The sequence below is a fragment of the Centropristis striata genome, chromosome 15 (assembly GCF_030273125.1).
Source record: "Centropristis striata isolate RG_2023a ecotype Rhode Island chromosome 15, C.striata_1.0, whole genome shotgun sequence".
NCBI lineage: Eukaryota > Metazoa > Chordata > Actinopteri > Perciformes > Serranidae > Centropristis > Centropristis striata.
In genome coordinates, this window is record NC_081531.1 from 34,933,882 (window position 1) to 34,961,037 (window position 27,156).

General features: G+C 37.3%; 1 protein-coding gene across 3 annotated transcripts in view; it reads right to left on the reverse strand.

Annotated features, from left to right (window-relative positions):
• Window positions 1-27,156, reverse strand: part of LOC131986736 (cell adhesion molecule DSCAML1-like) — a 100,796-nt gene that overhangs the window by 69,616 nt on the left and 4,024 nt on the right. For 2 of the 3 annotated variants that reach the window (XM_059351840.1, XM_059351838.1), the window contains exons 1-2: window positions 18,993-19,550; window positions 13,474-13,620 (exon numbers count right to left, since the gene is read on the reverse strand). In XM_059351840.1, the coding sequence (XP_059207823.1) occupies window positions 13,474-13,620; window positions 18,993-19,431 (586 nt within the window). In that variant the 5' untranslated portion in view covers window positions 19,432-19,550. Of the gene's footprint in view, window positions 1-13,473; window positions 13,621-18,992; window positions 19,551-27,156 lie in introns of those variants that run through there. The other variant, XM_059351839.1, reaches the window with a different exon arrangement.

The window sequence follows — 27,156 nt, forward strand, 5'->3', positions numbered from 1 at the left end:
CACATCTGGTAAAACTAAAAAAAAAAAAAAAAAAGAAGAATACCAATGATAATAAAGTGCAATTTCTCAGACACGACAAAACAATGTGACCTGAAATCTATTTGAAGATAAATAATCATGTCGCTTGAAAAATTAAAGCAAATGCATAATCACACTTTTCAAGTTCAGGCTGATTTCATTTGATGTTTGTAGTTGGGACATTGTGTAAAAACATACATTTAAATAAGTATATATATATACAGTACAGGCCAAAAGTTTGGACACACACCTTCTCATTCAATGCGTTTTTCTTTATTTTCATGACTATTTACATTGTAGATTCTCACTGAAGGCATCAAAACTATTAATGAACACATGTGGAATTATGTACTTAACAAAAAAAGTGTGAAATAACTGAAAACATGTCTTGTATCTTAGATTCCTCAAAGTAACCACCCTTTGCTTACTAGAATATAAGACATGTTTTCAGTTATTTCACACTTTTTTGTTAAGTACATAATTCCACATGTGTTCATTAATAGTTTTGATGAATCTACAATGTAAATAGTCATGAAATTAAAGGAAATGCATTGAATGAGAAGGTGTGTCCAAACTTTTGACCTGTACTGTATATATATATATATATATATATATTTATATATACAAAAACATTTTTTTTAGTTTGAATGCAGGTTGGAAATGATTTGCAAATCACTGCATTCTCTTCTTTTGTACAGAATTCCGACTTATTTTGGAATCGGCTTGTACCAATGAAAAGTAATGCACTGTTTATAGTATAGAAGTTCAGAGACCAAGGAAGTCTGTTTAGAGCGAGCAGGAGGCTGGTTAATAGATAAAACAATCACTGGACTTTGACCCAATAGGTTTGTTTTTCTATTTGAAACTAAAAACTTAAAGTTGTTATTTTAACCTGCAAATTAACTTTACCCGAAAATAGATATGTCACGTTCTAGGTCACCATCTAAGCCATGAACATATCTGGATCCAGTAGTTACTTACAGAAATAGTTACTCTAATCCCCGGTTTCTTGTCTTTACTAGTAGTTTTATTTCATGGCGTGGGCATATTTCGGAAGATGTCATGTGATCTGTTGTGCTTCTGTTTTTGTAAGATCTTATACGAGGCGTTCTTGAGGATAAGTTACAAAGTTACAAAGTGCTTTCTGAGGAAAAGAAACAAGGAAAAGTTTGGTGTAAGTAAAAACTTACCCAATAAAATATGTTCTTTGCTTTTCGTTGATTACAGCTCAGGTTTGTTTCAGATTGTTGTGTTCCAACATCTCAGCAAGTGCCATGTTATCATAACCAATAGAAATAATGGCAAAAGCTGAAAAATAACTCTATATACTCTATATTTTACTGCATTGTATCCAGTGGTGAAATGTAACTAAGTACATTTACTCAAGTACTGTACTTAAGTCAAATTTTGAGGTGCTTGTACTTTACTTGAGTATTTCGATTTTATGTAACTCTATACTTCTACTTCACTACATTTTAAGGTAAATATTGTACTTTTTACTCCACTACATTTAGCTGTCAGCTTTAGCTACTTTTCACATGAAAATCGTGATAAATGTAAAGTGATAAGCCAGAGGTTTTTTTTAAATTAAATCTCATAACAGTATATTAAGTAGTTAAAATGAGTCCGATCTTGGGGTATTTAAAATGCTGCTTACATAAATGCATCAATACAAATAATCTAATCATATATTTAGAATATATGAAACAGTCTGAGTGGGTCCATTCTGCATGACGAGTACTTTTACTTTTGATACTTTAAGTACATTTCGATGTTGATACTTTTGTACTTTTACTAAAGTAAGTTTTGAATGCAGGACTTTTACTTGTACTGGAGTAATTTCACATTGTGGTATTAGTACTTTTACTTAAGTAAGGGATCTGAATACTTTTTCCATCACTGATTGTATCCCTGTTGTAAAGCACTTTGTGATGGTATCTATGAAAAGTGCTCTATAAATAAATTTTACTTACTTACTCTATAAATTTTACAAAAGCTGAAAAATAAGAGCCCCGTTTTAGCAAACTGTAATTATCATTTTGTGAATCCAAACCACACTTCCCGCAACGCTCTCTCTCTCTCTCTCTCTCTCCTCCTCTCTCAGTTTATACATCCTCACACTTCCTGGCTTGAAGGGTGAGATAGTGGCCAGATTTCCGTCAGAGTGATGGTGCTTGCGGGGACTTCCCCATCGCTCCCTCTTACACTGATTGACACTGATACACTGATGCACTGTAAACATGCTCATACTGCATGCGTGTGTGTGTGTGTGTGTGTGTTTGATGGAGACACAAAGAGAAAAAAGGCCGGGGAGAGGAGGCGACAGCGGCGGCGATAGAGTGTGTACGTTTCTGTGTTATGTGCACGTGAGCAGGCGTGTGTAGTAGTGTGTAAATAGTCAATAATAGCCGACACTTGTCAGCCCTCTGCTCTGTACACACAAAGCCCCGTGGTTGAGCCATTGTTGAACTCCGCCTCTCCACGCCAGCCTACACCCCCCCCCTCCCCAAACTGGGCCTCTCAAGCAGAGATAATTATGCCTATTGTGCCCCTTACACACACACACACACACGCTTGCACACACACACTTGTTTGTGCTAATTCACACACCCACCCACATGCCTACTCAACCTAACTGAGTAAAAGATGGCTGCCAGCACCCCATCTGTTCCTGCCCAGCTCCCAGTTTGCTCTCAGCACACAGGGGCAAATGTGACAGGGGCAAAAAAATCCAGAGAAAGTGAAAGAAGAAGAAGAAACAGAGGTGATAAAAGTGCAAAAACAAGCGCTGTTTTAGTTGCATTCCAACCTGGATTTGAGAGGTTAATACATTTACACTGTTAGAACCATTTTGTACATTGTAGAGAAGCTGATAAATAATTCAGATTTGTATTTCTTAAGTTTATAGTTCTTTATTGAGGTTGTAGGAATGCCTATTGGTTTGTAGGAATTGGACTCTTCTTATTGGCTGAGATGTGTGTAACGTCATAATTGCTTACTTTGCTTTAACCCATTGAGGCCTGAAAAATCGCTGGGCGATTTTAAAATAAACCTCTAATTTTCTGGAAATTCTGGGGAAAAAAGTGTCAACTCTTCTACTAAATAAAAGATTTTTCAGCCTCTGTAGCAGATAGAAATGAAATTCAAAAAGGTATTTGAGAGCTTATACAAATACTACAAAACGACGTATCCGCTTTCCAGGCTTGGGTTAATTAAGATTATGGAGACGAGGAGAGCACACTAGTTTTTGACCGTGCTCATAATTATCATTATTTTTGGATTGCTGCAGTTTATTGTTTGTAATGCTCAAACGGAAGGTTTTCAATAAACCATAAGAAAGAAACTGTGGTATTTTTTCGGCTTAAGACACGCGTCAACCACATCCTCACATTCCATAATTGAAGTGTGTGTTTTAAGTAAAACTAGACGGAGCTTGTTTTGGAAGGTTATATTGCTAATAGGAATGGTGATGCTGGACGGTATTTGGAAAGGTGGGAAAGATTTATTGAAGTGGAAGGCTGGCATTTAACTTGACCCTTTTTTATTTTCTCTTAGGTTATCAAGTTTACTGATATACTGTGTGTTTTATGTGGTAATTATGTTTGATGTATGTTTGTGTCTTGTCTTAGTTTTGATGTGTTAAGGTTCTTGTTTATTATTGTGGTTTTATTTATTTATTTAGGATGGTTTTGTGATTTTGTTGTTGTTGTGTTTTTTGTTTTGTTCTTGTTTTTCTCTGTTTGTTCATTGGTGATTTGTGTTGTGTTTTGTCTAAATTAAAAAATAAATAAATAAAAAAAACTAGACGGAGCCACACTAACATACACGTCGCTTCATGGTGAGGTTTTGGTGTTAAAGGAACACTCCACCGTTTTTTCATATTAAAACATGTTATTCGGTCAAGTAAGACGAGTTGATACAGACCTCTTGCGTCTCAATGCGTGCACTCAATCGCCCTGGCGCGCGGCGCCACTTGGCTAGCACTTAGCTTAGCCCAGTTCATTCATTAGGATCCAAACAGATGGACAGTTAGAAGCGACCAAACTCCTCCACGTTTTCCCTATTTAAATACAGCTACACGAGTAGTTAAACGACCAAGTATGGCGACACAAAATAAAACGTGGCGCTTTTCGAAGCGTATAAAAAGGATAACTATAATGTATGGCGGAATAGCACTTGGGAGCACTTTGACTCGGCGCAGTAATATCATCACTTCCGCTCCCTCTCACTTCCGTCAGGAGTGAAGTAACATGTTTTAATATGAAAAAAAGGTGGAGTGTTCCTTTAAGGTTCTTGTTTATTATTGTGGTTTTATTTATTTATTTGGGTTGGTTTTGTGATTTTGTTGTTGTTGTGTTTTTTGTTTTGTTCTTGTTTTTCTCTGTTTGTTCATTGGTGATTTGTGTTGTGTTTTGTCTAAATTAATAAAAAATAAAATAAAATAAAATAAGAAAACTAGAAGGAGCCACACTAACATACACGTCGCTTCTTTGTGAGGTTTTGTTGTTAACATACAACCGTATGTTTGCATGTGTATGCACATAACGGCGGCACTTTCAGCTGCATGATTTAGTCTTTAATGTCCCCCCGCTAAGCCCCACGGCCATGCTGGGTGCCATGTGGGACAGAGGCAGCAGCAAAAGGAGGGAGAGGTGAGGGAGGGAGGGGCTGTGAGACTGGAGGGTGGTGGTGGGTGGGGGGGGTGGCAGAGGGCAGCAGTCGATGGGGTTGTGTTCAATGAGCCCTGGGGACGCCACGTGCTCCCTGTCCTCCTCTGTCTGTCACACCACGTCCTGCTGCAGCCGGCAACAACAGGACAGGCGTCACACAGCAGAGCAGAGCCTTAATGCATCCTGAGTTAATGTTTAATGAGAGCTCCGTATTCAGGCAGCTTCATGCAAAACCTGAAAATGGCTTTATTGTGTTATATCTGAGTGTGTGTGTGTGTGTGTGTGTGTGTGTCTCAGGCTTGTACATTTGTACTTTGGAGAAGTGAGTGTGTGTGTGTGTGTGTGTGTGTGTGTCAGACCGGTGTTTACAAGAGTCTGCTGTGTCCCAGACTAGTGTATCTATTAATGTATTCCTGCTCTGAGTGCAAAAGCACAGATTTACAAACAGACATGGTGTCCTAACACAGCGCTGCTCTCCATGAGGTCCCTCCGCCTTCGCCACCTCTCTCCTCGCTGCACCTGTGCGCAGCCTTATGACACTAACTTTTTAATTACTGAAAAGGAAAAGCAGCATTATGTGCATGTGTTTAGAACATTGGGCACATATTCAGAGAGAGCACGTATACATATCAATATATAAGCATTTTGCGCTTATCAAGAACACCTAAATGTATTTTATACTTCATCATTATATGATATCATTATATAACTATACATTGTATGTATTTCATCTGTAAAGGCCCACAAGTGATTGATAAATATTGGGGCTTTTTATGGTGGTAATCCCCCTTAAACTATGATGGTCAAGGTACAGTACAGGCCAAAAGTTTGGACACACCTTCTCATTCAATGCGTTTCCTTTATTTTCATGACTATTGACATTGTAAATTCATCAAAACTATTAATGAACACATGTGGAATTATGTACTTAACAAAAAAGTGTGAAATAACTGAAAACATGTCTTATATTCTAGTAAACAAAGGGTGGCTACTTTGAGGAATCTAAAATACAAGACATGTTTTCAGATATTTCACACTTTTTTGTTAAGTACATAATTCCATATGTGTTCATTCATAGTTTTGATGCCTTCAGTGAGAATCTACAATGTAAATAGTCATGAAAATAAAGAAAAACGCATTGAATGAGAAGGTGTGTCCAAACTTTTGGCCTGTACTGTAGATGACGACGGACTGTGACTTTAAAGCTCAAGTTCACTTTATATTTTGAGGTTCTTCTAGAACATGTTTAAATAATGTTCAAAAAACGCATGATTTCCCCCCTGTTTGTATATACCTGTATTCACACTCAACAGAGATTATTCTCTGTTTCTTGGTGTCTCTGCCGGCGATTTCTACATTACAATCTTCATAATCTTACCGAATGTTTTCAAAAATGTCTGATTATTTTAATGCAAATAATGCTCGATAATGGGAAGTTGTGTAACCCTAGTTATGATAATCTGAGCCAAACATTAAGAGATGAAGCACCACTCAATCATCCTCAAGCTCAAATCACTACAACTGATCAGTTTAGTTTAGTAACTATAACTTACTTATTCTACAAATTGATAAATTCAACTTTATTTTCCAAGTGGTCCCAATTAACCCTTGTGCATGTGCTTGTGTGTGTGTGTGTGTGTGTGTGTGTGTGTGTGTGTGCATGTGTTGTGACTCTGTTGAACCCGTTTGACTTCCAGCAGGGACCCCAGGGGCAGAGGATTGATCTGTAATGTAGCCTGTAAGTGACCTCGCCACCCGGTGACACCCATTAGGATCCAAGTTCACATTAAGGCCTGATGACTCAGCATTTACACACTGACAGGTTCAGCGCAGGTTAAATCCACCTGACTTTAACACAACTGGGACTAGACTGGACCCTGGTCCCTCCCACAATTTCCTGGAAATGTGCAGCACAAACATTGTCTGTTAATGGTCTACGTTAGGGCTGTGCGATATCGTATCGTTCACGATAATATCTGTATATTTTTTTATGGTTAAAAAAAAATGCATATCATGATATTGGCAACATTCCTACTTGTTGTTTTAATCACAAAAAGCTACGTACTCTCTGCCGCTAAACACATGCAGCTTTCAAAATAAGAGCACAGTGTGTTAACAGAATCCACCACAGAACTTACAAGAAGACTATCAAAATAAGATGCCTTAAATAAAACATACAAGAACCTTTATTCTCCTTTACATAATGTCATTAAAATATGCCCCCGGAAGCCCTAAATGGTTATTTTTTATTATTTGCTCATACTCAAGAGTACATTTTTTTGTATTTGGCAACTGTTGAGATTTGCTCTTCACACTACATATTAGATTTTTATTTATTTATTTATACAGACGTAAAAGAATCATACTTTCTATATATTTTTAAGTATTTGGTAATATCGTCAAGAATATCGTTATCGCAAAAATAGCCTGAAATATCGTGATATTCTTTTAGGGCCATATCGCCCAGCCCTAGTCTACATGCATGCACAACACATCTGTGTCTTGTACAATCTGACCTAAAGGGAGAAGAAGAAGATGGAGTGGAAGTTTGGAGAGATAACGAGAGAAAAAGAGCATGAAAAGAGTACAAAAACAGTACACTGAGTATTTGAGGATGAGTGGGTGAAGTGTTGATGTGTTTTCTAATCTTGTTTATTCTAATCTCATCCATAAATTGTATTTTTCCCTTTTCTGTCATTGCTTTTCAGCTCTGGGTTTTATGGGCACGTGCATCAAATTACTGTGAAAATACATAAACAAGGCCAAACTGTGTGGCAGGTGGATGAGATAGAGCATGGTTGGGCATCTTCTGTGGACCACCATGTGGCCGCAGCCATCTGCTGGTCCAGTCTCTATTCATCGGAGCCACTCATTAGCTTTCTGCTGGTTAGACTGACGGCCTCGATCTGCAGGCTGAAGCCTCTCTGTGTCCCACTGTTGTTTTTTTTATTCCCGTCCACAAACCCTCCATCTCTCTGTCTGCGCTCCAGCTCTCCTCCTTCAGATCACTGCTCAGACTAGCAGGCCTCCATTGTCTCATGAGGGTCACACACATGCACGCACACAAACACACACACAAACACACACACAAAGCTTAACTACAGGGATGGCATGGGACAAGGAAGTGAGAAGGAAATAGGTCAGTCTGCCTGCACCCCTCCCCTCATAAACCCCCTCACTGTCCTGGCTGGACAGGAAAGTGGGGCATGCAAGGGGACACACACACACACACGCGCACACAAACACACACACACACATAAATGTGCATGCGCAACTCCAGATGGGAAACGTGTGTTTGACAAAATGGAACCTGCTGGGGTTCAGAGGTCACGGCTGCGTTGTGTTATGTCATCAACTCAACCTTCAGGCCGGTATGTGATCGTGCTGCTGATCAGCGTCAGCACATAATCATTCCTCCGTGCAAAGGCACAGGTACGGGGACGACATGAATTTAGATGCTTTTTTTCTTTTTAACCCATTGAAGCCTGGAAAGCGGATATGTCGTTTTGTTGTATTTGAATAAGCTCTCAAATACTTTTTGAATTTCATTTCTATCTGCTACAGAGGCTGAAAAATCTATTATTTAGTAGAAGAGTTGACACTTCTGTTGAATTTCCAGAAAAACTTCAGGTTTTAGGGGCTTATTTTAAAATAGCCCAGAGGTTTTACAGGCGTTTTAGGCGTCAATGGGTTAATTCCAATTCAAAGTCACTTTTGTCGTCCCACTTTGAATTCAGATGGTGGGGAATGCACACAGGAAGGAAGAGCGGTGGGATTCAGCTTCAGGTCTGTGGAGGCACAAATGTTGTAGATGACTTAAATGTATCAAATCTAAAAGAAGTCAATTTAAGTGTACAAATCAATAAACAATACCTATGTATTGAAAATTATTAAATCTGAGACTCACAGTTGGTAAAGAAACGATACGATTTTTTTTCTAACTATTAACTCTTCACTTTTTCCCTAATCTTATTACCGGTAGGTTAAAACACTTTAACCATAATCTAACAAAACTGCAGAAAACTATAGTCCAACAATACATACAAACCAATAAGTGATGCACCGGTAATTATATCAGCTTCTTTTATAGAATATATGATGTTTCCCTGCTTTCTGCCCAGTGTATGCTGCCACAAATGGATATATATGAAATGAATCATTTGAACTCATGCACAACCATAACACATATGGATTTACTCACTCGAAATCAACTGCAACTCCTCCCTCTGTGTTTCTTAAGCAAAGAAATAGTGACAGGCCCGACAGGCAACCACCCACTCAGTCTCATGCAGAGAGCCCTCAGTCACAAAATCAATTTTAATTCTCACATCTTCATTAGACCTAACCAGACACTCCTTTGCTGGCCAAGTAGGTGGGAGAGAGAGATAGAACGAGAGTTTGACCGGTAATATTAGAGTAAATTTAGAGAGATGGATATCAGCATCAATAACGCTTCTCATTGTTTATCATGAAGCCAGTCTAAGTTCTTTCTGTGAAGATTATAAGGACATACTTTATTAAACTAAATATATTTCACTTTTATATGAATGAACAATATAGCCATAATGAGGCACAATTCATTGTTTTGTGCTAAAATAATATTTTCAAACATATTTTTGATTCACAAATTCATTACTGTAATCCTTTCAGATAAAAATGTCATGTTTTCCCCACACTTATATACAATAAATACTTAATGAACTTTATAAAAAATAAATATACATTCGTTTAAAAATGTATAACTTAACAGAATAAAATCAATATAATGGATTTTAACGATGTATACAGAACAAAATCTGAATGAAAATTGTTTGAATGTTACGGTAATGACAGAATTGTTTGAATTTATATATAACATATATATTTTAATAAAATCCTTTTTTTTTATTTTTTTTATTTCTAATTTCTAATCTTTAAAAATGTGCTACGGTAATGAATTTTGTTGCTCACAGTGTCTCTAAAAATGTCAGAAAATACATTAAATTTTTTCAAATAGGTTATAAATTCATATCAAACAGTGCCATTAGATTATATATGTTATAGAGGGTCAAAGAAAATATGTATTTAATGCTCTTGGATGTTTGCTAGCACCATGTTCATGAGAATCACCCATATGTTATTTATCTATTCCTTATGGATATTCACTTTATGTGTGCATGTTTTCATACAGTACAGGCCAAAAGTTTGGACACACACCTTCTCATTCAATGCGTTTTTCTTTATTTTCATGACTATTTACATTGTAGATTCTCACTGAAGGCATCAAAACTATGAATGAACACATATGGAATTATGTACTTAACAAAAAAGTGTGAAATAACTGAAAACATGTCTTGTATTTTAGATTCCTCAAAGTAACCACCCTTTGCTTACTAGAATATAAGACATGTTTTCAGTTATTTCACACTTTTTTGTTAAGTACACTACCGGTCAAAAGTTTTAGAACACCCCAATTTTTCCAGTTTTTTATTAAAATTCAAGCAGTTCAAGTCAAATGAACAGCTTGAAAGGGTACAAAGGTAAGTGGTGAACTGCCAGAGGTAAATAAAAAATGGTAAGCTTAACCAAAACTGAAAAATAATGTACATTTCAGAATTATACAAGTAGGCCTTTTTCAGGGAACAAGAAATGGGTTAACAACTTAACTCTATGGAGTCTTGGGCTATTTTGTCAATTTTTTAATTATTTTCATGTCTTTGTAAGTCATTTTGTGTCTTTTTTTGGTCATTTTGTGTCTTTTTTAGTCATTTTGTGTCTTTTGGTGTCTTTTTTTGTCATTTTGTGTCTTTTTTTAGTCCTTTAGTCCAACATAAAATGTGATTTTGAATCTTTTTTTTACTTTCAAAACACTATCATGCTCAATAAAGAATTTTAAATGTTGCAAATGTGCATTCATTTCAGAGTACACTGAGACATTAAACTGCATCATTTTCAATTAAATTCTTTTGGCCTGTACTGTACATGTGAGAGTGCACCAACAATATTCAGATTGTGAATTTGTGAATCGTTCTGCAGATGTGCTGTGTTTTAGAGGTGACCGCACTGATTGGCTGTAAGGATGATGAGGTCACTGTGTTGATTAGCGCCGAGGTCGAGGTCAAGGTTGAACACGACCACACTGCGAGCGCTTGTTATGTTTGTGTGCGTCGATGTCGCGGGGAAAGGAAAGTTCAGTGAGCAGCTCATCATGTTCAACATCTGATCCTCACACTCACTGCTCATCAACTGACCTATATACCCCTAATTACACACAGCAGCCTCATGACAGTATACACAGCAACACCCCATACATAAAAATACATTCACACACACACAGAGGAGTGACACATCCAAACCAAATCATCTGTATATGTTTAGAAACAGAGGAAGTCAATGTGATGTAAGGAATGACTGCAGAGGAAAGGTGAAGAATCTTGATTTCTTGATTTTAACCCATAAGAACCCAGACCCAGTTATCCTTAAAGGAAAGTTATGGGGGATATACCACCATTTCTGATGTGTTTTCAAAAACACTGTCCCTAAATGTAAAAGATCTGTGATGTGACATAAACATTACATTGGGCTCTTATAGTATTTATGTTTATAATATTTATGCTCATAATATTTCGTTTTTTAAAATAAAATAAAAAATAGACACAAATTTGCCTTTTTCTCTGCATCTCCACAACATCTATCAAAATTGTGACATTATTAGTTCTGTTTAACAACAAATTATTTTTTAGATTTGTTTTTAAGTAGCATAATAATAATAAATCTATAATAAATAAATACAAATACCCATGTGTCTTTTTGTTTAGCAAAATTGTGACTTTAATTTGTTCAGGAAATATGGTCAAAACAAGTTAAATCCAATACAGGACACCCTATTAATGGATTAGAATTGTTAAATGGGTATAAACTTAGCCTAGTAACAAAAAATAGAAGATTTAACATGTTCTTATGGGTTAAAGTGAAGACTGCAAATCAGAATAGAGAAATAATGAAAGATTTGAAAAACAAAGAAGAAAAATAATTGGTTGTTGAGTATGTAAAATATGTGCAATTTTCAAAGTAAAAGATGAGAAAATTATATGAAAGAAAATAGATTCTTTTTAGTGTATCTAGCCAAAATTAAAAGGTGTAGTGTGCAGGATTTTCTTTAAAAAAAAAAGTATAAACCCATACAAAAACAAACAAACCTGCCCTCTGCATGTATTTTCATTTTTTTTTTCATTCTGCTGTTTGAGACCTTTCTTGGCGTCACCCTTTGGGCACAGAGCTACGAATAGCAGACACATTGCCAAAAAAACACAAATATGGCGAGGCAAAATGCCAAATGGACAAAGCTTGTTCCAAAACAAGAGTCAATCAGCGATTTACTTTCCTTGAGCCGGGAAGGAGGGGCCGACTTTGAATGTTGTGTTTACAAACGGTAAGCGACAACTCCTGCATAGTATGCCTTTAAAGACAAAATCAAAGCGTGAAAGCTGCGTGAAAAGATACTAAAAATGCAAAAAAAAATGCATGGATACAGCAGAGTTGTAACACAAAGTGCACTACAGGAAAGTTTCAGTAATACCAACAAAATCTGTTGTTTCTTTAATGTTGTAATTTTGTGCCAAGATGGCGACTGAAGACTAAATGCAATACAAAAGTACAGTAAAACACGAAAAAACTACGTATAAAAACTGAAAATGACACATTGAAATGTTTGAAAATAAACTACTGCAACCTTGGTGCATGTGTATGTGTGACACAGTGTCTGTGTGTTTTGCATACATATAATATAAAACGCCATCTGCCAGGACCTGAGGCCGTTCTTGCCCTACTACCCTCCTTGCTTCTCTTCCTTTGGTTCATTTTTCTCTTCTATACCTCTAATCCTTCTCTCCTACGTTGTTATTGCGAGCATTTTAAACGCAGTAAATAATCACGCACATCTTAAACACAACATTTAATCTCATAATAAAACACTCATAAGGTATTTTACAAAAAACAGACAAAATGACTGAACACTACTACTACATCTCTCTCTCTCTCTCTCTTGCACACACACTCACACACAAATGAGGTTAATGAAGATGAATGTGGGGGCACAGTCCTATTGACATCCTATGTCTCTAATTGTGGCCCTGTTCTTCAAGGACATGGTTGTAAGACAAGCAGGGAGAGGACAGGAATAGATCTGATGAAGAAAAACTGCGGAATAGTCGTGCGACTTGGAGCAGAGTCTGTCTAATGTGGCGTCAATCACAATTAAAGGCCGGATTTAACATTAACCCATTGAGGCCTGAAAAACCGCTGGGCGATTTTAAAATAAGCCTCTAATTTTCTGGAAATTCTGGAAAATTCTGGAAAAAAAAGTGTCAACTCTTCTACTAAATAATAGATTTTTCAGCCTCTGTGGCAGATAGAGATGAAATTCAAAAAGGTATTTGAGAGCTTATACAAATACTACAAAACGACGTAAACGCTTTCCAGGCTTCAATGGGTTAAGGGGAGAAAAACCTGCTATCACTGCTTTTACATCTCATCACATCCAGAGACAGAAATGTCTGTGGAAAGACAAGGAGGAGGAGGAGGAGGAGGAGGAGGAGGAGGACCAGATCAGTGATCCAGAACACTGAGCAGACAGAAGACACGAGTTAAGAGTCCGGTCAAACATGGAGCACAGCGGTGCATCAGCCACACAAACACACACACACACACACACACACACACATAGATAAAGACATACCTAAATCCTGTGAAATGAAACAACCTGCCCACCCAAGGATAATCCACATGCACTCATGTAATGTCCTACCTGGTACGATGGAAACGGTGTCTCTCTCCCAGGACACAACGCTGACGTACTCCTGCACGGCGGCGGGGATGAGGCACTTGAACACAGCTACGTTGCCCCGCATCGAGCGCTGGTCCGCCACCCGCACGGTGTAGGGCTCCCTGAAAACTGAAAGAAAAAAAAAAGAAAAAATGCACAAATCATATTGATATAGTTTATATCCCTGGCTTTAAAAGGGCAGGAGTATTTTCCTGTCATTGAAGAATCAAGATGTGGTGACCCGTGATGGTGTAAATGTTGTCTGAGAAGCTTTTTCCAGCCAGCCAGAAATATATTTAAAGGGATACACTGGAAAAAAAGCCAACTTGTATTTTTTGGCCTAAAAAAGTGATTTAAGTTGGTAAAACTTGGAAATATAAATTATTGACATTTAGGGCAATAATGTAAGTTAGCACAACAAAGGAAGCCAGTTGTCTGCTCAAAAACAAGTTGGTGAGTTGTTGTTACTTATATCTTTAAGTTGGGGTTCACAACAAGGGACAATAGTTCTGATAACTCTTGTGAAATGCTGGAAAGCGGTGAAATTCATTAGCGAAATCGGCTAACTGATGCTAGCGGCTAACTGATGCTAGCGGCGCTGCTTGTTACAGCTACAAGAGTAGCCATTAGCGTATCAATGCTAACTCAAAATTGTGGTCGCAACATTAGCTGACATTTCATAGCGGCGTTACAATCGTGCCAATTCAGCACATTGCAGAAGTTAGCAGAAGTAAGGATTAAAAGTTATTACAATGTAAAATTATAAGTTGACAAAAATCTGAATTCAGAGTTGAGCAAACTCAAAAACAAAACTTAAAATATTCAGTTTAGTTGTCCAACATAAAATTTTATCGAAGTTTGCTGCCTTGAAATTTTGAGTTCACCCAACTTTTCTTTTTTTGCAGTGTAGTTTGGATTCATTGAAATTGGGTTGTATGTTGTACTTATGTGTCTTTAGCTGTAAAACACCTCATTCTGTTGGGAAACTGCAGCCATTATTCTCTCTTCAAAGCCACCAGACTCTTTTGACAAAAAGAGGTCTACCACTACCCTGATCGGCTGGTTTGTTTGTGTTGTTGCGCAACTTTGATGAATCAGAAAAAACCCTTTAAACCACCAAAATTACATAATAAGACACATGAATTAATGATCAAGGAAATGGTAGATTAGTAGGGTTTTTGCAAGGTGAAATTACTGTCAATGGAGTCTGGTGGCTTTGACGAGAGCATTGATAACCGCTTCAGTTCTCTCTGCGAAAACTCAAACAGGGCTCTCTGGGGGCAGCATAAAGCAGTAAACATATTCTAAATACACCGCACATTTACACTGATATTGATTTTTTTAGGCGGAAAAAAATACATTTTGCTGCTGCCCCCTGTCCACAGCAGTACATAGATCTGCTTATGGATGAGTACCTCATATAACCCCATTTAAATGAAAATCCAAACCATCACGTTTAAGGATTTTATCTACACAAAATCTATCCCCCATCTATCCAGAAGAAGTGTTGACACTGAATGCACACCATGATGAATTCATCAGCCCTTTTGTTTTGAGACAAGAACAATAATCTACTCGTATTTACATCATCATAAACAACATATTAGCACTCCAGAGCAGAATCCCCCTTTCAATTCCACATTTATTCATTGGAAATTACTGGCCTACTCTTGTGTTGTTTGAACTCTTCAATTTCTGCCTCCGCTTTCACCATAAATGGTGCAAGCCGCCATTAAGCAGGATAATCATGGAAATTATCTTCCAGCTCTGGCATGACATCATCACGAAACACCGATCTCCTGTTTGTTTTATTTTGCACAGAACTTCATAAAGATACTAGAGAGTGAGCTGCACATTCAAAGTAAACTGAAGGGGGTTTGTTGGTGCTTGGGTTTATGCATGTTCATGCAATATTTTACACTCTGGTGAATGAGCAGAGACTCATTAGCAAAATCACATGAAAGCTAGGACGTATCCGAAGGTTGCTAAGAAACTGGTTAGGAATCCCTTCCCTGGTAACAGACACGATGACAGCATGCATACATTCCTGCTGCAAGAGGGGAACACATGCAAGTGCATGAAAATTTACATCTTCTTTGAACACATGAGTCGAATAAAGCAGATCTGTTAAGTTCTTCTGAGATAATAAAACATTTTTGGCCTATTATATAAAGCTTGTTGAAATAGCTTTCATTTTTGAGTGATAATTATTGACATTAAAATATGAAGCTAATTTTGATTAAATGCATTTTCTTTAATTATGAGTCAACTATGAGTTACCTGGACAAAGCTTAGGTCATGTTTTTGTGATATGTTATTGTGCTTTCACACTAAATCGTTGCTAACGATCATCATTTCATAACTTGTTTCAAAACAGATCTGATAATTTCTCCTATCCTAGAAGCATTTAGAAAAAAAACAATTTGAACATAACGGTTAAAGATCTGGAAATATAAAATAATTTTGAAATATGTTGCAGTTCCGCAAAATAGATCTAAAACTATGACTTCAAAATAAGTTAATATAGTATGTATTTTTGATACACACACACACACAAAAGGCTGCAACCTATGACTATTCATTTTATGAATTGTTTTAGAGACGAAAATATGTATTTTTATCTACAATTTGGGGTCAGAAAATAGTGAAAAATGCCATTCGACATTCCCCACAGCTGAAGGTGATGAAATAAAATTGTTTTTTTTGTCCCCATAACTAAAAAATATTTAATTTATCACGTTCACAAGTTTTTAAAAAGCATCAAATTCTCACAACTTAGAGGCAACAACTGTTGAAAATGTCATGTTTTTGCTTGAAAATTATTGATTATCAATTCTTTTTCTATTGATAAGAATAACACTATTTATTTTTTGTTTTTTTAGAAAAAAAGATTGTCTCTTCTAAGATCCATATCATCTGTTTCCTGACTTTGTTATTATTTGCTTATTAGAGTCAACTATGAGTTACCTGGACAAAGCTTAGGTCATGTTTTTGTGATATGTTGTTGTGCTTTCATACTAAATCGTTGCTAACGATCATCATTTCATAACTTGTTTCGAAACAGATCTGATAATTTCTCCTATCCTAGAAGCATTTAGAAAAAAAACAATTTGAACATAACAGTTAAAGATCTGGAAATATAAAATAATTTTGAAATAGGTTGCAGTTCGGCAAAATAGATCTAAAACTATGACTTCTTCTGAGATAATACGGAATAAACCACCACTGATGTGAATTTGCCTGCAAACTGTTGTTCATCACGCAGCGGTAAAGGTGATTTAAATGAGACCCAAAAGACAAAGCAACGCCTCCTGTCTGACAGGAACCTGTGCACCAGAGCTGCCGGGGCCCGACAGAGGCCGCTGGCTGCAGGATGTTTGGTTCATGCTAATCCCTCGTCTCCTGTGGCCGGGCTTTTGGGTCATGTGGGAATGAAGGCAGCAACCGGCTGGCATGCAGCTCAGGGTCCTGGCTCAAATCCTCAACTTGGCGTTAGTATTAGTATTAGAATGAATATGAGTATTAGTTCAGGTCGGTGTTGGGAGGCAGAATATGAAAACAGATGTTGATGGCAGGAGGGAAGGGGGAGGGGCCGACTGGCCTGAATGAATGATGCGGAGGAGGGGGGGGGGGGGGACAATATGCAGTGTAACTAACATCCAGCTGTAGCTTTGTTCCAGCTTTTGCTAAAAAATCCACTTTCTTCTCCTTCATACATCTCTGCTGGTTCTAGTTCTGCAGGAACCCGAACTCCCAGACGTGCTATTTTACTTTAGATGAGGTCTCTCTTATTAAAGCAGCCTCGTGCAGTCCAATCAATGGAAAGCACCAATTAGGTTTGTTAATGAGAGATAATTAAAGAAGTGTGCTGTGGCTATTTTTAGTCTGGCACAAGAGGACAGTTTGAAGAACGAGGGAGCAGCAAGGAGAAGGAGGACAGAAAAGAGGATATGATGGCAACAGAGGCAGCTTTTGGTCAAAATGGCCAAAAATAGACCACCTATAATAACTAGTGTTTATGAGATGATTATTTATATTAACAGTCTCCTGGAAATGATTATTTTTGTTCTCTTTTCTTTGTGGCCTGAGATAGTTTTGCATGCATTGTAAAAGCAAATAAAAAATATTGGTACATACAGTACATAGCTGTAAAACATGATGATAAGGTCACTGACACTGTGTCAAAAGGTGTTGAATTGCTTTTCTCTGAGGCAAAAGCTTAAAAAAGAACATTCCTTTAAAGATATCTGAATGGCCGTCAGGTTTCTGGTGGACTTCATTGTGATGTGACCGTTTAAAGAAGTGAAGGAGTGATCCAGTAATGTGATATAACTATTGTCACACTTTTTTCTCCTCATCTGATCTGGTTATATCACATCGGAGATGCTACTTAAGTCCAAGTACTGTAGGGGTTGTGTTTTGGATTTCATGCTACCAGATGGTGCCATGCTGTAGATGGAGCTGAAGGGGTTATGTCAGTATAAAGTGCAGAGGTTCATCACCAGCTCAGTCAAATAGGTGTGAGCAGAGGCCGAGGCCCGCTGTAGTATGTGATGCAGATGTTCTCTCTGTAGACTGTGTTCTAGGTCAATCTGTGTTCAGGTCGAGATGGGCTATTTTAGGGCAGGTGATTCTGTGTGTGGGCGGGGCTTTCTGCAGCTGCCAATCACATCTGCTCTACTTTATGCTTTCACAACTGTCTCAGTTTGCTCTATTCCCCATCATGTTGTGTCTCACTTTGGCCTTTTGCTACATAACAACGGATGGATTACTGAATGAGCCTACTGGGCACGGGCACAGGGGCCACTGGCCCCCACCTGCAAAAGTGTACCAATCATGAAGAGATGCAAAATGAAGTCAAAGACACAGTAAATGACCACAAGAGGCACAAGAAGACCAGAAGGAGAACAAAACAACTACAAGTGGTGGCAAAACAGTTGTAGAAATACACAAAAAGACAGAATTACTATAAAAAAAGACACAAAACAATTACAAACAGATGCAAAACGACCACAAAGAGACATTAAATGACTCGGAAACCAATCGAAATGAGCTTTTAATGTCAATTATTAAAATCAAAAGCAGGATGGTCATGGTTTTGCAGAACTGCGACAACTTTAAAGTCTGTATGTAGGGCCTTTTTTTTCTTCTTTTTTTTTCTTAATCGTATCGTAAGTGTTTGTATATGTATTTTGTATATTGTACGTTTTTTTTTTTTTTTGTTTGTTTGTTTTTTGTTTCGTAATTCTCTGCTTTTTTTTACATCATGGCCAGGGGACTACAGATGAAAACTAGCCTTCTGGCTAACTCTGGCTTTTTTAACCATGTACAGTATAATCATGTGTTTTATGAAATTGCACTGTCCCCTTTTAAATAAACTAATAATAAATAAAAATGTTTGTGCACAGGGGTCTATTGTGTCAAAATGTCCCGTCATAACCCGCCTTTATTCCTCTCAATCTTTCAGACGGTTCACTCTGAGGTTTCCCTTCCCAACTCACCAGCTTTGATGCGGATGTTTGGGCTGCGGATCTTGCCGGCTTGGTTTTCGGCAGTGCAGAAGTAGTCGTTGTCGTGGATGTAGCTGTTGTAGGCGGAGGGCGAGAAGGGGTACAGCTGCAGGGTGCCATTGGCGTGCACGTGGCGGATGTGGGGCACGTCGTAGATGTCGTCGCCGGTGGCCAGGTACCAGCGCAGTATGGCACTGGGGGTGCCCCCTGCTGGACAGGGCAGGGACACCCCCACCGAGCTGGAGTAGGTTACCCTCTGCAGGGAGGCATTCACAAAGTACAGCCTGGTGGAGCCCACATCCTCACTGTGTACTGCGGGGGCAAACACACAACACCACATCAGTTTACAGGCCGGGTTGGAGGGGAAAGGCCAACGCTGCACACACACTGTGTAAACACACACACACACACACACACATATCAGACTCATACAACCCTGCTGCTCCAAGGAACGATACAGAAAGTCGTTCCTTCCTTCTGCAATAAGACTAAACAATTCATCTACCTCTGCCAGAACCAACTACTCAATTACTGAAATGCACTAAATCTATGCACTAAATCTACGCACGACACTTTGCTATGCTATTAATATTATTACTGTTATTATTATATATACTGTTGCTGCCATTACTATTATTACTATATACTGTAATATACTACTATTATTATTATTATACCGGCCTTATTTATATATTATTATTATTACTATTATTATTATATATCATATTATTTTACTTATTACTTTATTTATATTTTTCATTTTATTTTTATATTGTTATCTATTATTACATATTATATTATATATATTATATACTGTACTATTATTATTATTATTATATACCGTCTAGTCACTATAGCATTGTTGCCATCATATCATATCACCAGTTTAATTATTACCATCATCTACCAACCATCCTACCAACTGATGTTCTTCTTTTTAACTTCTTAAGTGTCCTTGCTCTTGTTCTATTCTGTGTTTTTTTCTATTGTTGTTTTTATTTATTCTATTGTTTTTTATTGTACTTGACTGCTGTGACAACCGAATTTCCCTTCGGGGATGAATAAAGTAATCTATCTATCTGTCTATCATGTAACAGGATTGCACTGTCACTGATTTAAAGCAACCGGCGTCACATTAATGGACAATAAAATGGACAGAGTGGGAATGTCCTTCAAATGTGTTGCAAAATAATCATAACAAATATATGTCAAATGTCCAGCTGCAAACATCAGTCATGTGACTCAGAAAGCCAGGGATTTGGGCTAAAGCCTGTGATGGTTTAGATGGATGGGAGGGAGGAGGAGCCTGCTACCTCTGTACAGTGTGTGCACACATACACAAACAAAGACAGAGAGAGGGAACTCGATGATAGGTTATGTGATTGGAATTTCTATGCCAGACGCAGAGATTTAAGTCTATTTAATCTCCTTACATATTTAACACACACACACACACACACACATGCATGCACGCACACACTCAAACACACACGTACAGGAATGTTCTTCATTGGCACTCAGATTAAACACATACAGCTCCAACAGAGAAAGGAGAGTGAGAAAAGGAAAGGAGGAGGGGGGGACTTATCTTTAATTTGGGGTCATAATGGAAAAGATTAGAAGAGAAAGAGGAGAGCTGAAGGACAGATGTGGCTGTTCACCACCTCTGCTTCTAAATGATATCATCAAATGAAAACGATAATGTTCAGTTCAGCAAAGAAAAAGTCTGCAAAACATCATGAAAGATACTAACTGACACTGAAAGATTCTGGATTTTGATCCAAATTGGATGAAATTAGCACTCAGCATACTGTGGCCATTGCTAAATCATGAATGTGTGGGTTTTTGTTTTTTTTTCATTTTTAAAAAATGGATCATGTTGATTTTTTCTCTCTGGCCTATTATATAAAGCTTGTTGAAATAGCTTTCATTTTTGAGTAATAATTATTGACATTAAAATATGAAGCTAATTTTGATTAAATGCATTTTCTTTAATTATGAGTCAACTATGAGTTACCTGATTTCATAACTTGTTTGTTTCAAAACAGATCTGATAATTGCTCCTATCCTGGAAGCATTTAGAAAAAAAACTATTTGAACTTTACAGTTAAAGATCTGTAAATATAAAATAATTTTTAAATATGTTGCAGTTCGGCAAAATAGATCTAAAACTATGACTGCAAAATAAGTTAATATAGTATGTATTTTTGATACACACACACAGACAAAAGGCTGCAACCTATGACTATTAATTTTATGAATTGTTTTAGAGACGAAAATATGTATTTTTATCTACAATTTGGGTCAGAAAATAGTGAAAAATGCCATTCGACATTCCCCACAGCTGAAGGTGATGAAATAAAATAGTTTTTTTCACTCCATAACTAAAAAATATTTAATTTATCACGTTCACAAGTTTTTAAAAAGCAGCAAACTCTCACAACTTAGAGGCAACAACTGTTGAAAATGTCATGTTTTTGCTTGAAAATGACTGATTATCAATTATTTTTCTATTGATAAGAATAACACAATTTATTTTTTGTATTTTTAGAAAAAAAGATTGTCTCTTCTAAGATCCATATCATGTTTCCTGACTTTGTTATACCACCAGCTGGTTGTTAAGCACACCTGAATAGCAGTTTTTTTCAACTTCTTCAGTGTCTGCAGACTGAATTTTCAATACTTACTGATTGATCATTATATTACTAGTCATTATCTGTTGATTAAACGTTGAATCATGCTTTAAGGTTGAGGGAACAGGAAAAAAGAGACACACCCCTGTTGTTCTTACACTATTCTTAGGTTTTCACAGGTACACAAAGCACAAAACCCAAAATAGTTGTGACAGTCGAAGCCGTCTGTGTGAGCAGACTGCATGACTGTTAAGTTTGTGATACTGTTACAGAGAAGTCATCAAATATGACCTTCAGGAGTAAAATATTGTAAGTGATCATCCAAACATTTAGACTTTTGTTGAGGCAATAATTTGGGGCTTTAAACTCTGGGTGATAAATACATGAAAACATTAAAAGAATCAATCAGCAGCAGCAGTGTGACTCGCTCAGTGCACCAGATTGAAGAAAGACGCAGCAATCTTTTCAACGCAAGAGGGTTCGTTAATAATTCCAGCTTCCTTTTTAAAGAAGTGCGACTCTCCCTGGTAGACTGGAGATTGATAAAGCTGGGCAGAATGTTACAGATGGTATATGAAAATGTGTCTGGCAGTCCAGTGGTGGGCTGCAAAAACCAGGTCAGACTCCCTCCCCTCTGCAGATTACTGATAATGGCCCCTGAGCATAAAGCCCATATTAAAGATTGCAATATCTATAATCTCCCAATGGGGGGACAGGACTAAAGTGGAGGAGTGAGGGGGTCACCCTGAGAGCTCGGGGGGGCTGGGCAGCAGGAGAACCTCTCATACAGTGGATTATATGGCCTGGGGGCCCGGGCACTGGGGGGCTGGGGAGCACTGGGACTGATGGAGCGGGAAGTGGAATAGAAAGGGGATCAGAGCAAACTCCCACCACTCAGAGCCTGTCAAAACCAGGCGAAGCACACATGCACTCACCCGACACACACACATGCATGCACATAAACACATACACACTCCAAAAGCAGCTCTCAGTCACACTGAGAGGAGACGGAGCGGGTTGCCATGGTGGCGCTGGCACTTGAAAGCTGTGACTGAATAAAGAACAATGCAACAATTTAACCTAACAACAGTGACCCACTGAATAATCTAAATTTAGAAACTTAAAGTCACCAAAACCAAAATTCTGTCAGTGTCTCAAATATTTACACGTTGCAACAAAAAAAAAAGAAAAGCTGGTGAAGTGAGTGGATTTAAACGGCACAGAAGTGAAAACAGAAATCAGCCAGTGTTCAATTAAGTGAAAGGGGAAAAAAGTGTGTAAATTAGAGCCCAACCGATATGGGCATTTTTTAACTGGTGCCAACATCAGGGGTTGACTGCCTGGGGTGTTTGTTTTTTTTTGTTTTTTTTTCTGTCTGTTTTTGGTGTCTGTCTCGGCTGTTTGTAAGTGTTTGTATTATATGTTGAAAAATTAAAAATTAAATAAATACTCTAATTATAAAAAAAACTGATGCCAACACTGATTTTAGAAGGGGGAAACTAATCAATAACCAATATAGAAATTAGCCGATATAGAATTTTTTTTAGAAGGAATGAAAATAGACTCTGAAAAGGTATCCAGAGAACTACTTTCTCAACCCTAAAACTTTATTAAATAACATTTGACATTGTTATACATTATACAAACAATATATTACATCATCAGCCAATTCAATAAATTATAACTGAGAAAATAAAGAATAAAAAGGAGTAAAATAAAAAGCTAAAAAAACATCATTACTGTTCAGTTTCAGTTTGCTGACAAAATTAAAAAAAAAATCATGGCAGGCAACGTTTTCTGCATTATATATTGTGTAAAAAAAGCAAATACATGGGTATCGATATGCTTTTGATAGACCGATATTAAAGAAATATCAGTCAACCGATAGGGTGAAAGTCTGCTGTCTGCTCAGGTGTGGCCAGGCACATCATACTGGGTGTGCTCCAAAACTGTGCCAGACTTTCCACTCCATTTAAAACCAACAGTTGAAAAATGACACGCCACCTGTGCCGGCCTGTTTAGGCGGCTTGTGTGGCAACAAAACAACACGCCACATGCACCAACGGTGAGGTCATCGACAGAGACCGCATGGCTGAAGTATTGAAATGTCAATGTCAAAGACGGAATTCAAGATTCTGCAATCACCTGGAAGAACAACAACATATCAGTGGCGGTTCTAGACCAGTTTTACTGTGGGGGCCAAGGAGGGGCCAGTGTTTAATCAGAGGGGCACATTAGCATTCAAAATCTTTGAATGTCTTGAAAAAGACATAAAAATGACCAAAAAAGACACAAAATGACCAAAAAAGACACAAAATGAGAGGACAGAATACCAAAAAAACCCCACAGAAGACATAAAAATGATGAAAAAAGACACAAAATGACCAAAAAAAAGACACAAAAAGACACAAATGACCAAAAAAAGACACAAAATGACTTACAAAGACACGTAAAGACATGAAAAGGATTCAAAAATGGACAAAATAGCCATATGAGACTCCATAGAGTTAAACTATTATACAATGTACACATTCTGGGTTCCTTTTGTGTACAATGAGATATTGTTTGAACAATTTGACACAAGGGCCACAGCAGGGGCCAAAGGCTTCTTCACAGGGGCAGTGGCCCCTGTAGGCCCCTGTGTAGAACCGCCACTGCAACATATTCATAATGTCTATCTGATATCATGCCTCAAACACACTGCCATGATCAAACTGAGCTTTTATGATCTCATTTACATTAGAACAGGGAGCTACTTGCCTGCTGTAACAGCTCAGGTAATGTTAAACAATGGGCGGAACATATTAATCTAATATAAGTTTTGTGTTTCATATTTTTATTGATGTGTATACAAAAAAAAATCAGAGGGACATACCTACAACAGGGTACATTGGTGTCGATTGATGTTGTACACATCCTTAGATTTAAATTGTATGATTTTAAGAACAAACAACAGTCACACAAAACGAAACCAAATAGAGTATACAATATTTAGATATTTAGACATAGTCTGTATAAAATGAATAAACTGACCACATAAACATAACAGTTAAAATACATAAATAGTAATAAAAGAGAGAGGGGAAAGAGGAGGAAGTAAAAAAAAAAGAATAATAAAAATAAATACATAAAAAGGGACAAAGAAAAGAAAAGAAAGGAGTGTCCATAAACGGTTGCCATTTATCGTAGAATTTGCTCAAGTTTCCCCTTCTTGAATATCTAATTTTCTCTACTTTTAAAAAGGACTATATTATATATTATATTAATCTAATATAAGTTTTAATAGTCATGCCATCACTTTACTGTTTCTGTTGGGTTTTTTTCATATTGAAGTTCATTTTCCACCAGTCAGTTTAACATATTTTTGGGGGAAATGTGTTTCTTGACTGTGAAACACCAAAAAAGTATGTTTTATATATAGTATAAAGTAAATAAACTTCCAGACTAACTTACAAGCAGCCACGGCATAGAGCAGGTAATGGTCAGTGTTTTACACCTCTCTGAATTCAGCAGATAACAGACACAATCTGTCAGTTGTAAGAGTTTTCTTTCACCAGTAAGATAACACAGATGACAACTTTTAGTACATGTGTTGTAATTAACGTATTGGTTATTCTAAATCAATAAAAATCAATGCTAAATCTTGAACACAAAAACTGTCACTTCCTTGTTATCCAGAGCTGTCAACAAATTGTTTAGTTGATTAACAGAAAAAAACTTTTTGGACCACAGTAATTTTTCATGCAAAAATAGCAGAAAAAATATGTTTTCTGCCAATAAAACTATTATTGCTTTTCTCTGTTTTATATAAAATTAAACTAATATTTTGATTTTAAACTGATAAAACGAGACATTTAAAGACATCACCTTAGACTTTGAGAAACTGGGATGAATATTTCACAATTTTCTGAATTTTTTAAACCAAATGAGACATCATTTAATCTAGAAAACACTTGTCAGGAAGGAACTAATGAATAAGAAAATACTCGTTAGTTGCGGCCATTCAGGTCGAATTCCCACATTGTTCTTTGGGTAAATAAATCAGTTTATTTTCCTTATTGATAAGTTTGTCAATTTCTTTGCAACTAAGTGACAAAACATTCAGAAAAATGTCGGAAAGTAGTCCAAAACCCCCAAAATATTCTGTTGACAGCTGTATAAAACAGAGAGAAGAGAGAAGCTGAAAGCAGAATCTGTAGAGCTGAAATGATTTAATGATCGTCAAAACAGTTGCATTTTAATTTTCTGATAATTGACAAATATTAATGGAATAACCGTTTCAGCTTTACGTTAATCTCTGCTGATTTACCTAAAAGAAATACAATAAATGATATTTTGGCTTTGTTAGTTTGAGAAGAATAACCAACATTTTTGTGGTTAAATAAAATGTAACTGCTTGTTTTAGGAGTGAAAAGTGTAGAAAGGTGTAATCCAAGTTGTTTGATCAATCATCAGTTATTTTGTATTTAACAAATAATCAGCTACAGTCTGTTCATAAGATGTTCATATTTTTGTTGATGCAAAGTTCCTTCATTTTAAATTAAAAGAATCAAAATTACCCCTAAAAGAATCAAATGAAAAGCAGAATCTGTAGAGCTGACATGATTTAATGATCGTCCAAACAGTTGCAGATTAATTTTCTGATAATTGACGAATATTAATCGAATAACCGTTTCAGCTTTTACGTTAATCTCTGCTGATTTACCTAAAAGAAATACAATAAAACCTGCAAGTGGGCTTCAACAATTTGAGACACCTGCATCCCACGCATATGTTTCCCCCCACTCACTGATGCATATCCACAGAGATCTAACCTCGGCAGCGTGTGGACAATCAGAGCCCTGAATGAACCGAGTATTGACCAAAGCTGTCGGGGTTCCGGTGTTGTTGATGCAGCTGCAGATCACCTGCACCCAGGAGGCTTCATCAGCCTAGTTCAGACACAACAGCAGGGAGAAAAGGAAGGTGCTGGAGCTCTGACGGAGCTGCTGGAACTAAAGCTTAGCCTGTCAGAGTCGCAGCCACTATTTTATACATCCTGCCAGAGAGCCACGCATGAATATGTATGCCAGAGAGGCAGAAGTCATAACCTATGCAAGGTTTCATCATGCATAATGCAGCTGATCTACGCCTCTCCAGGATGGGAGTGCGCACAGGAGTGCACACACACACACACACACACACACACACACACACACACGACGCTCACAACTGTATTGTGCTGCTGCGGAGGTAAACAAACTCCAGTGTTTCACATACACACATTCTCACACCCAGAGCTCCCAGTGCCCAGGCATAATACCTCCACATGCTCTTCCTCTTCTTCTCTCACCCATGAAGTCCTTCTAAAGTCAAATAATCTTCGCAGCGTTTCATCTTTATCAGATTTAGCGATAGGAGGCGTCATAGAGGTAAAATCAACTTGCACATCAGCCATGTCAACTGGCAACCCCCCCCAAAAAAAAAACCCTCCTCCTCCTCTCCCCCCCTAGCTTGCTATTTTGGAAAACAGCTTCATGTAA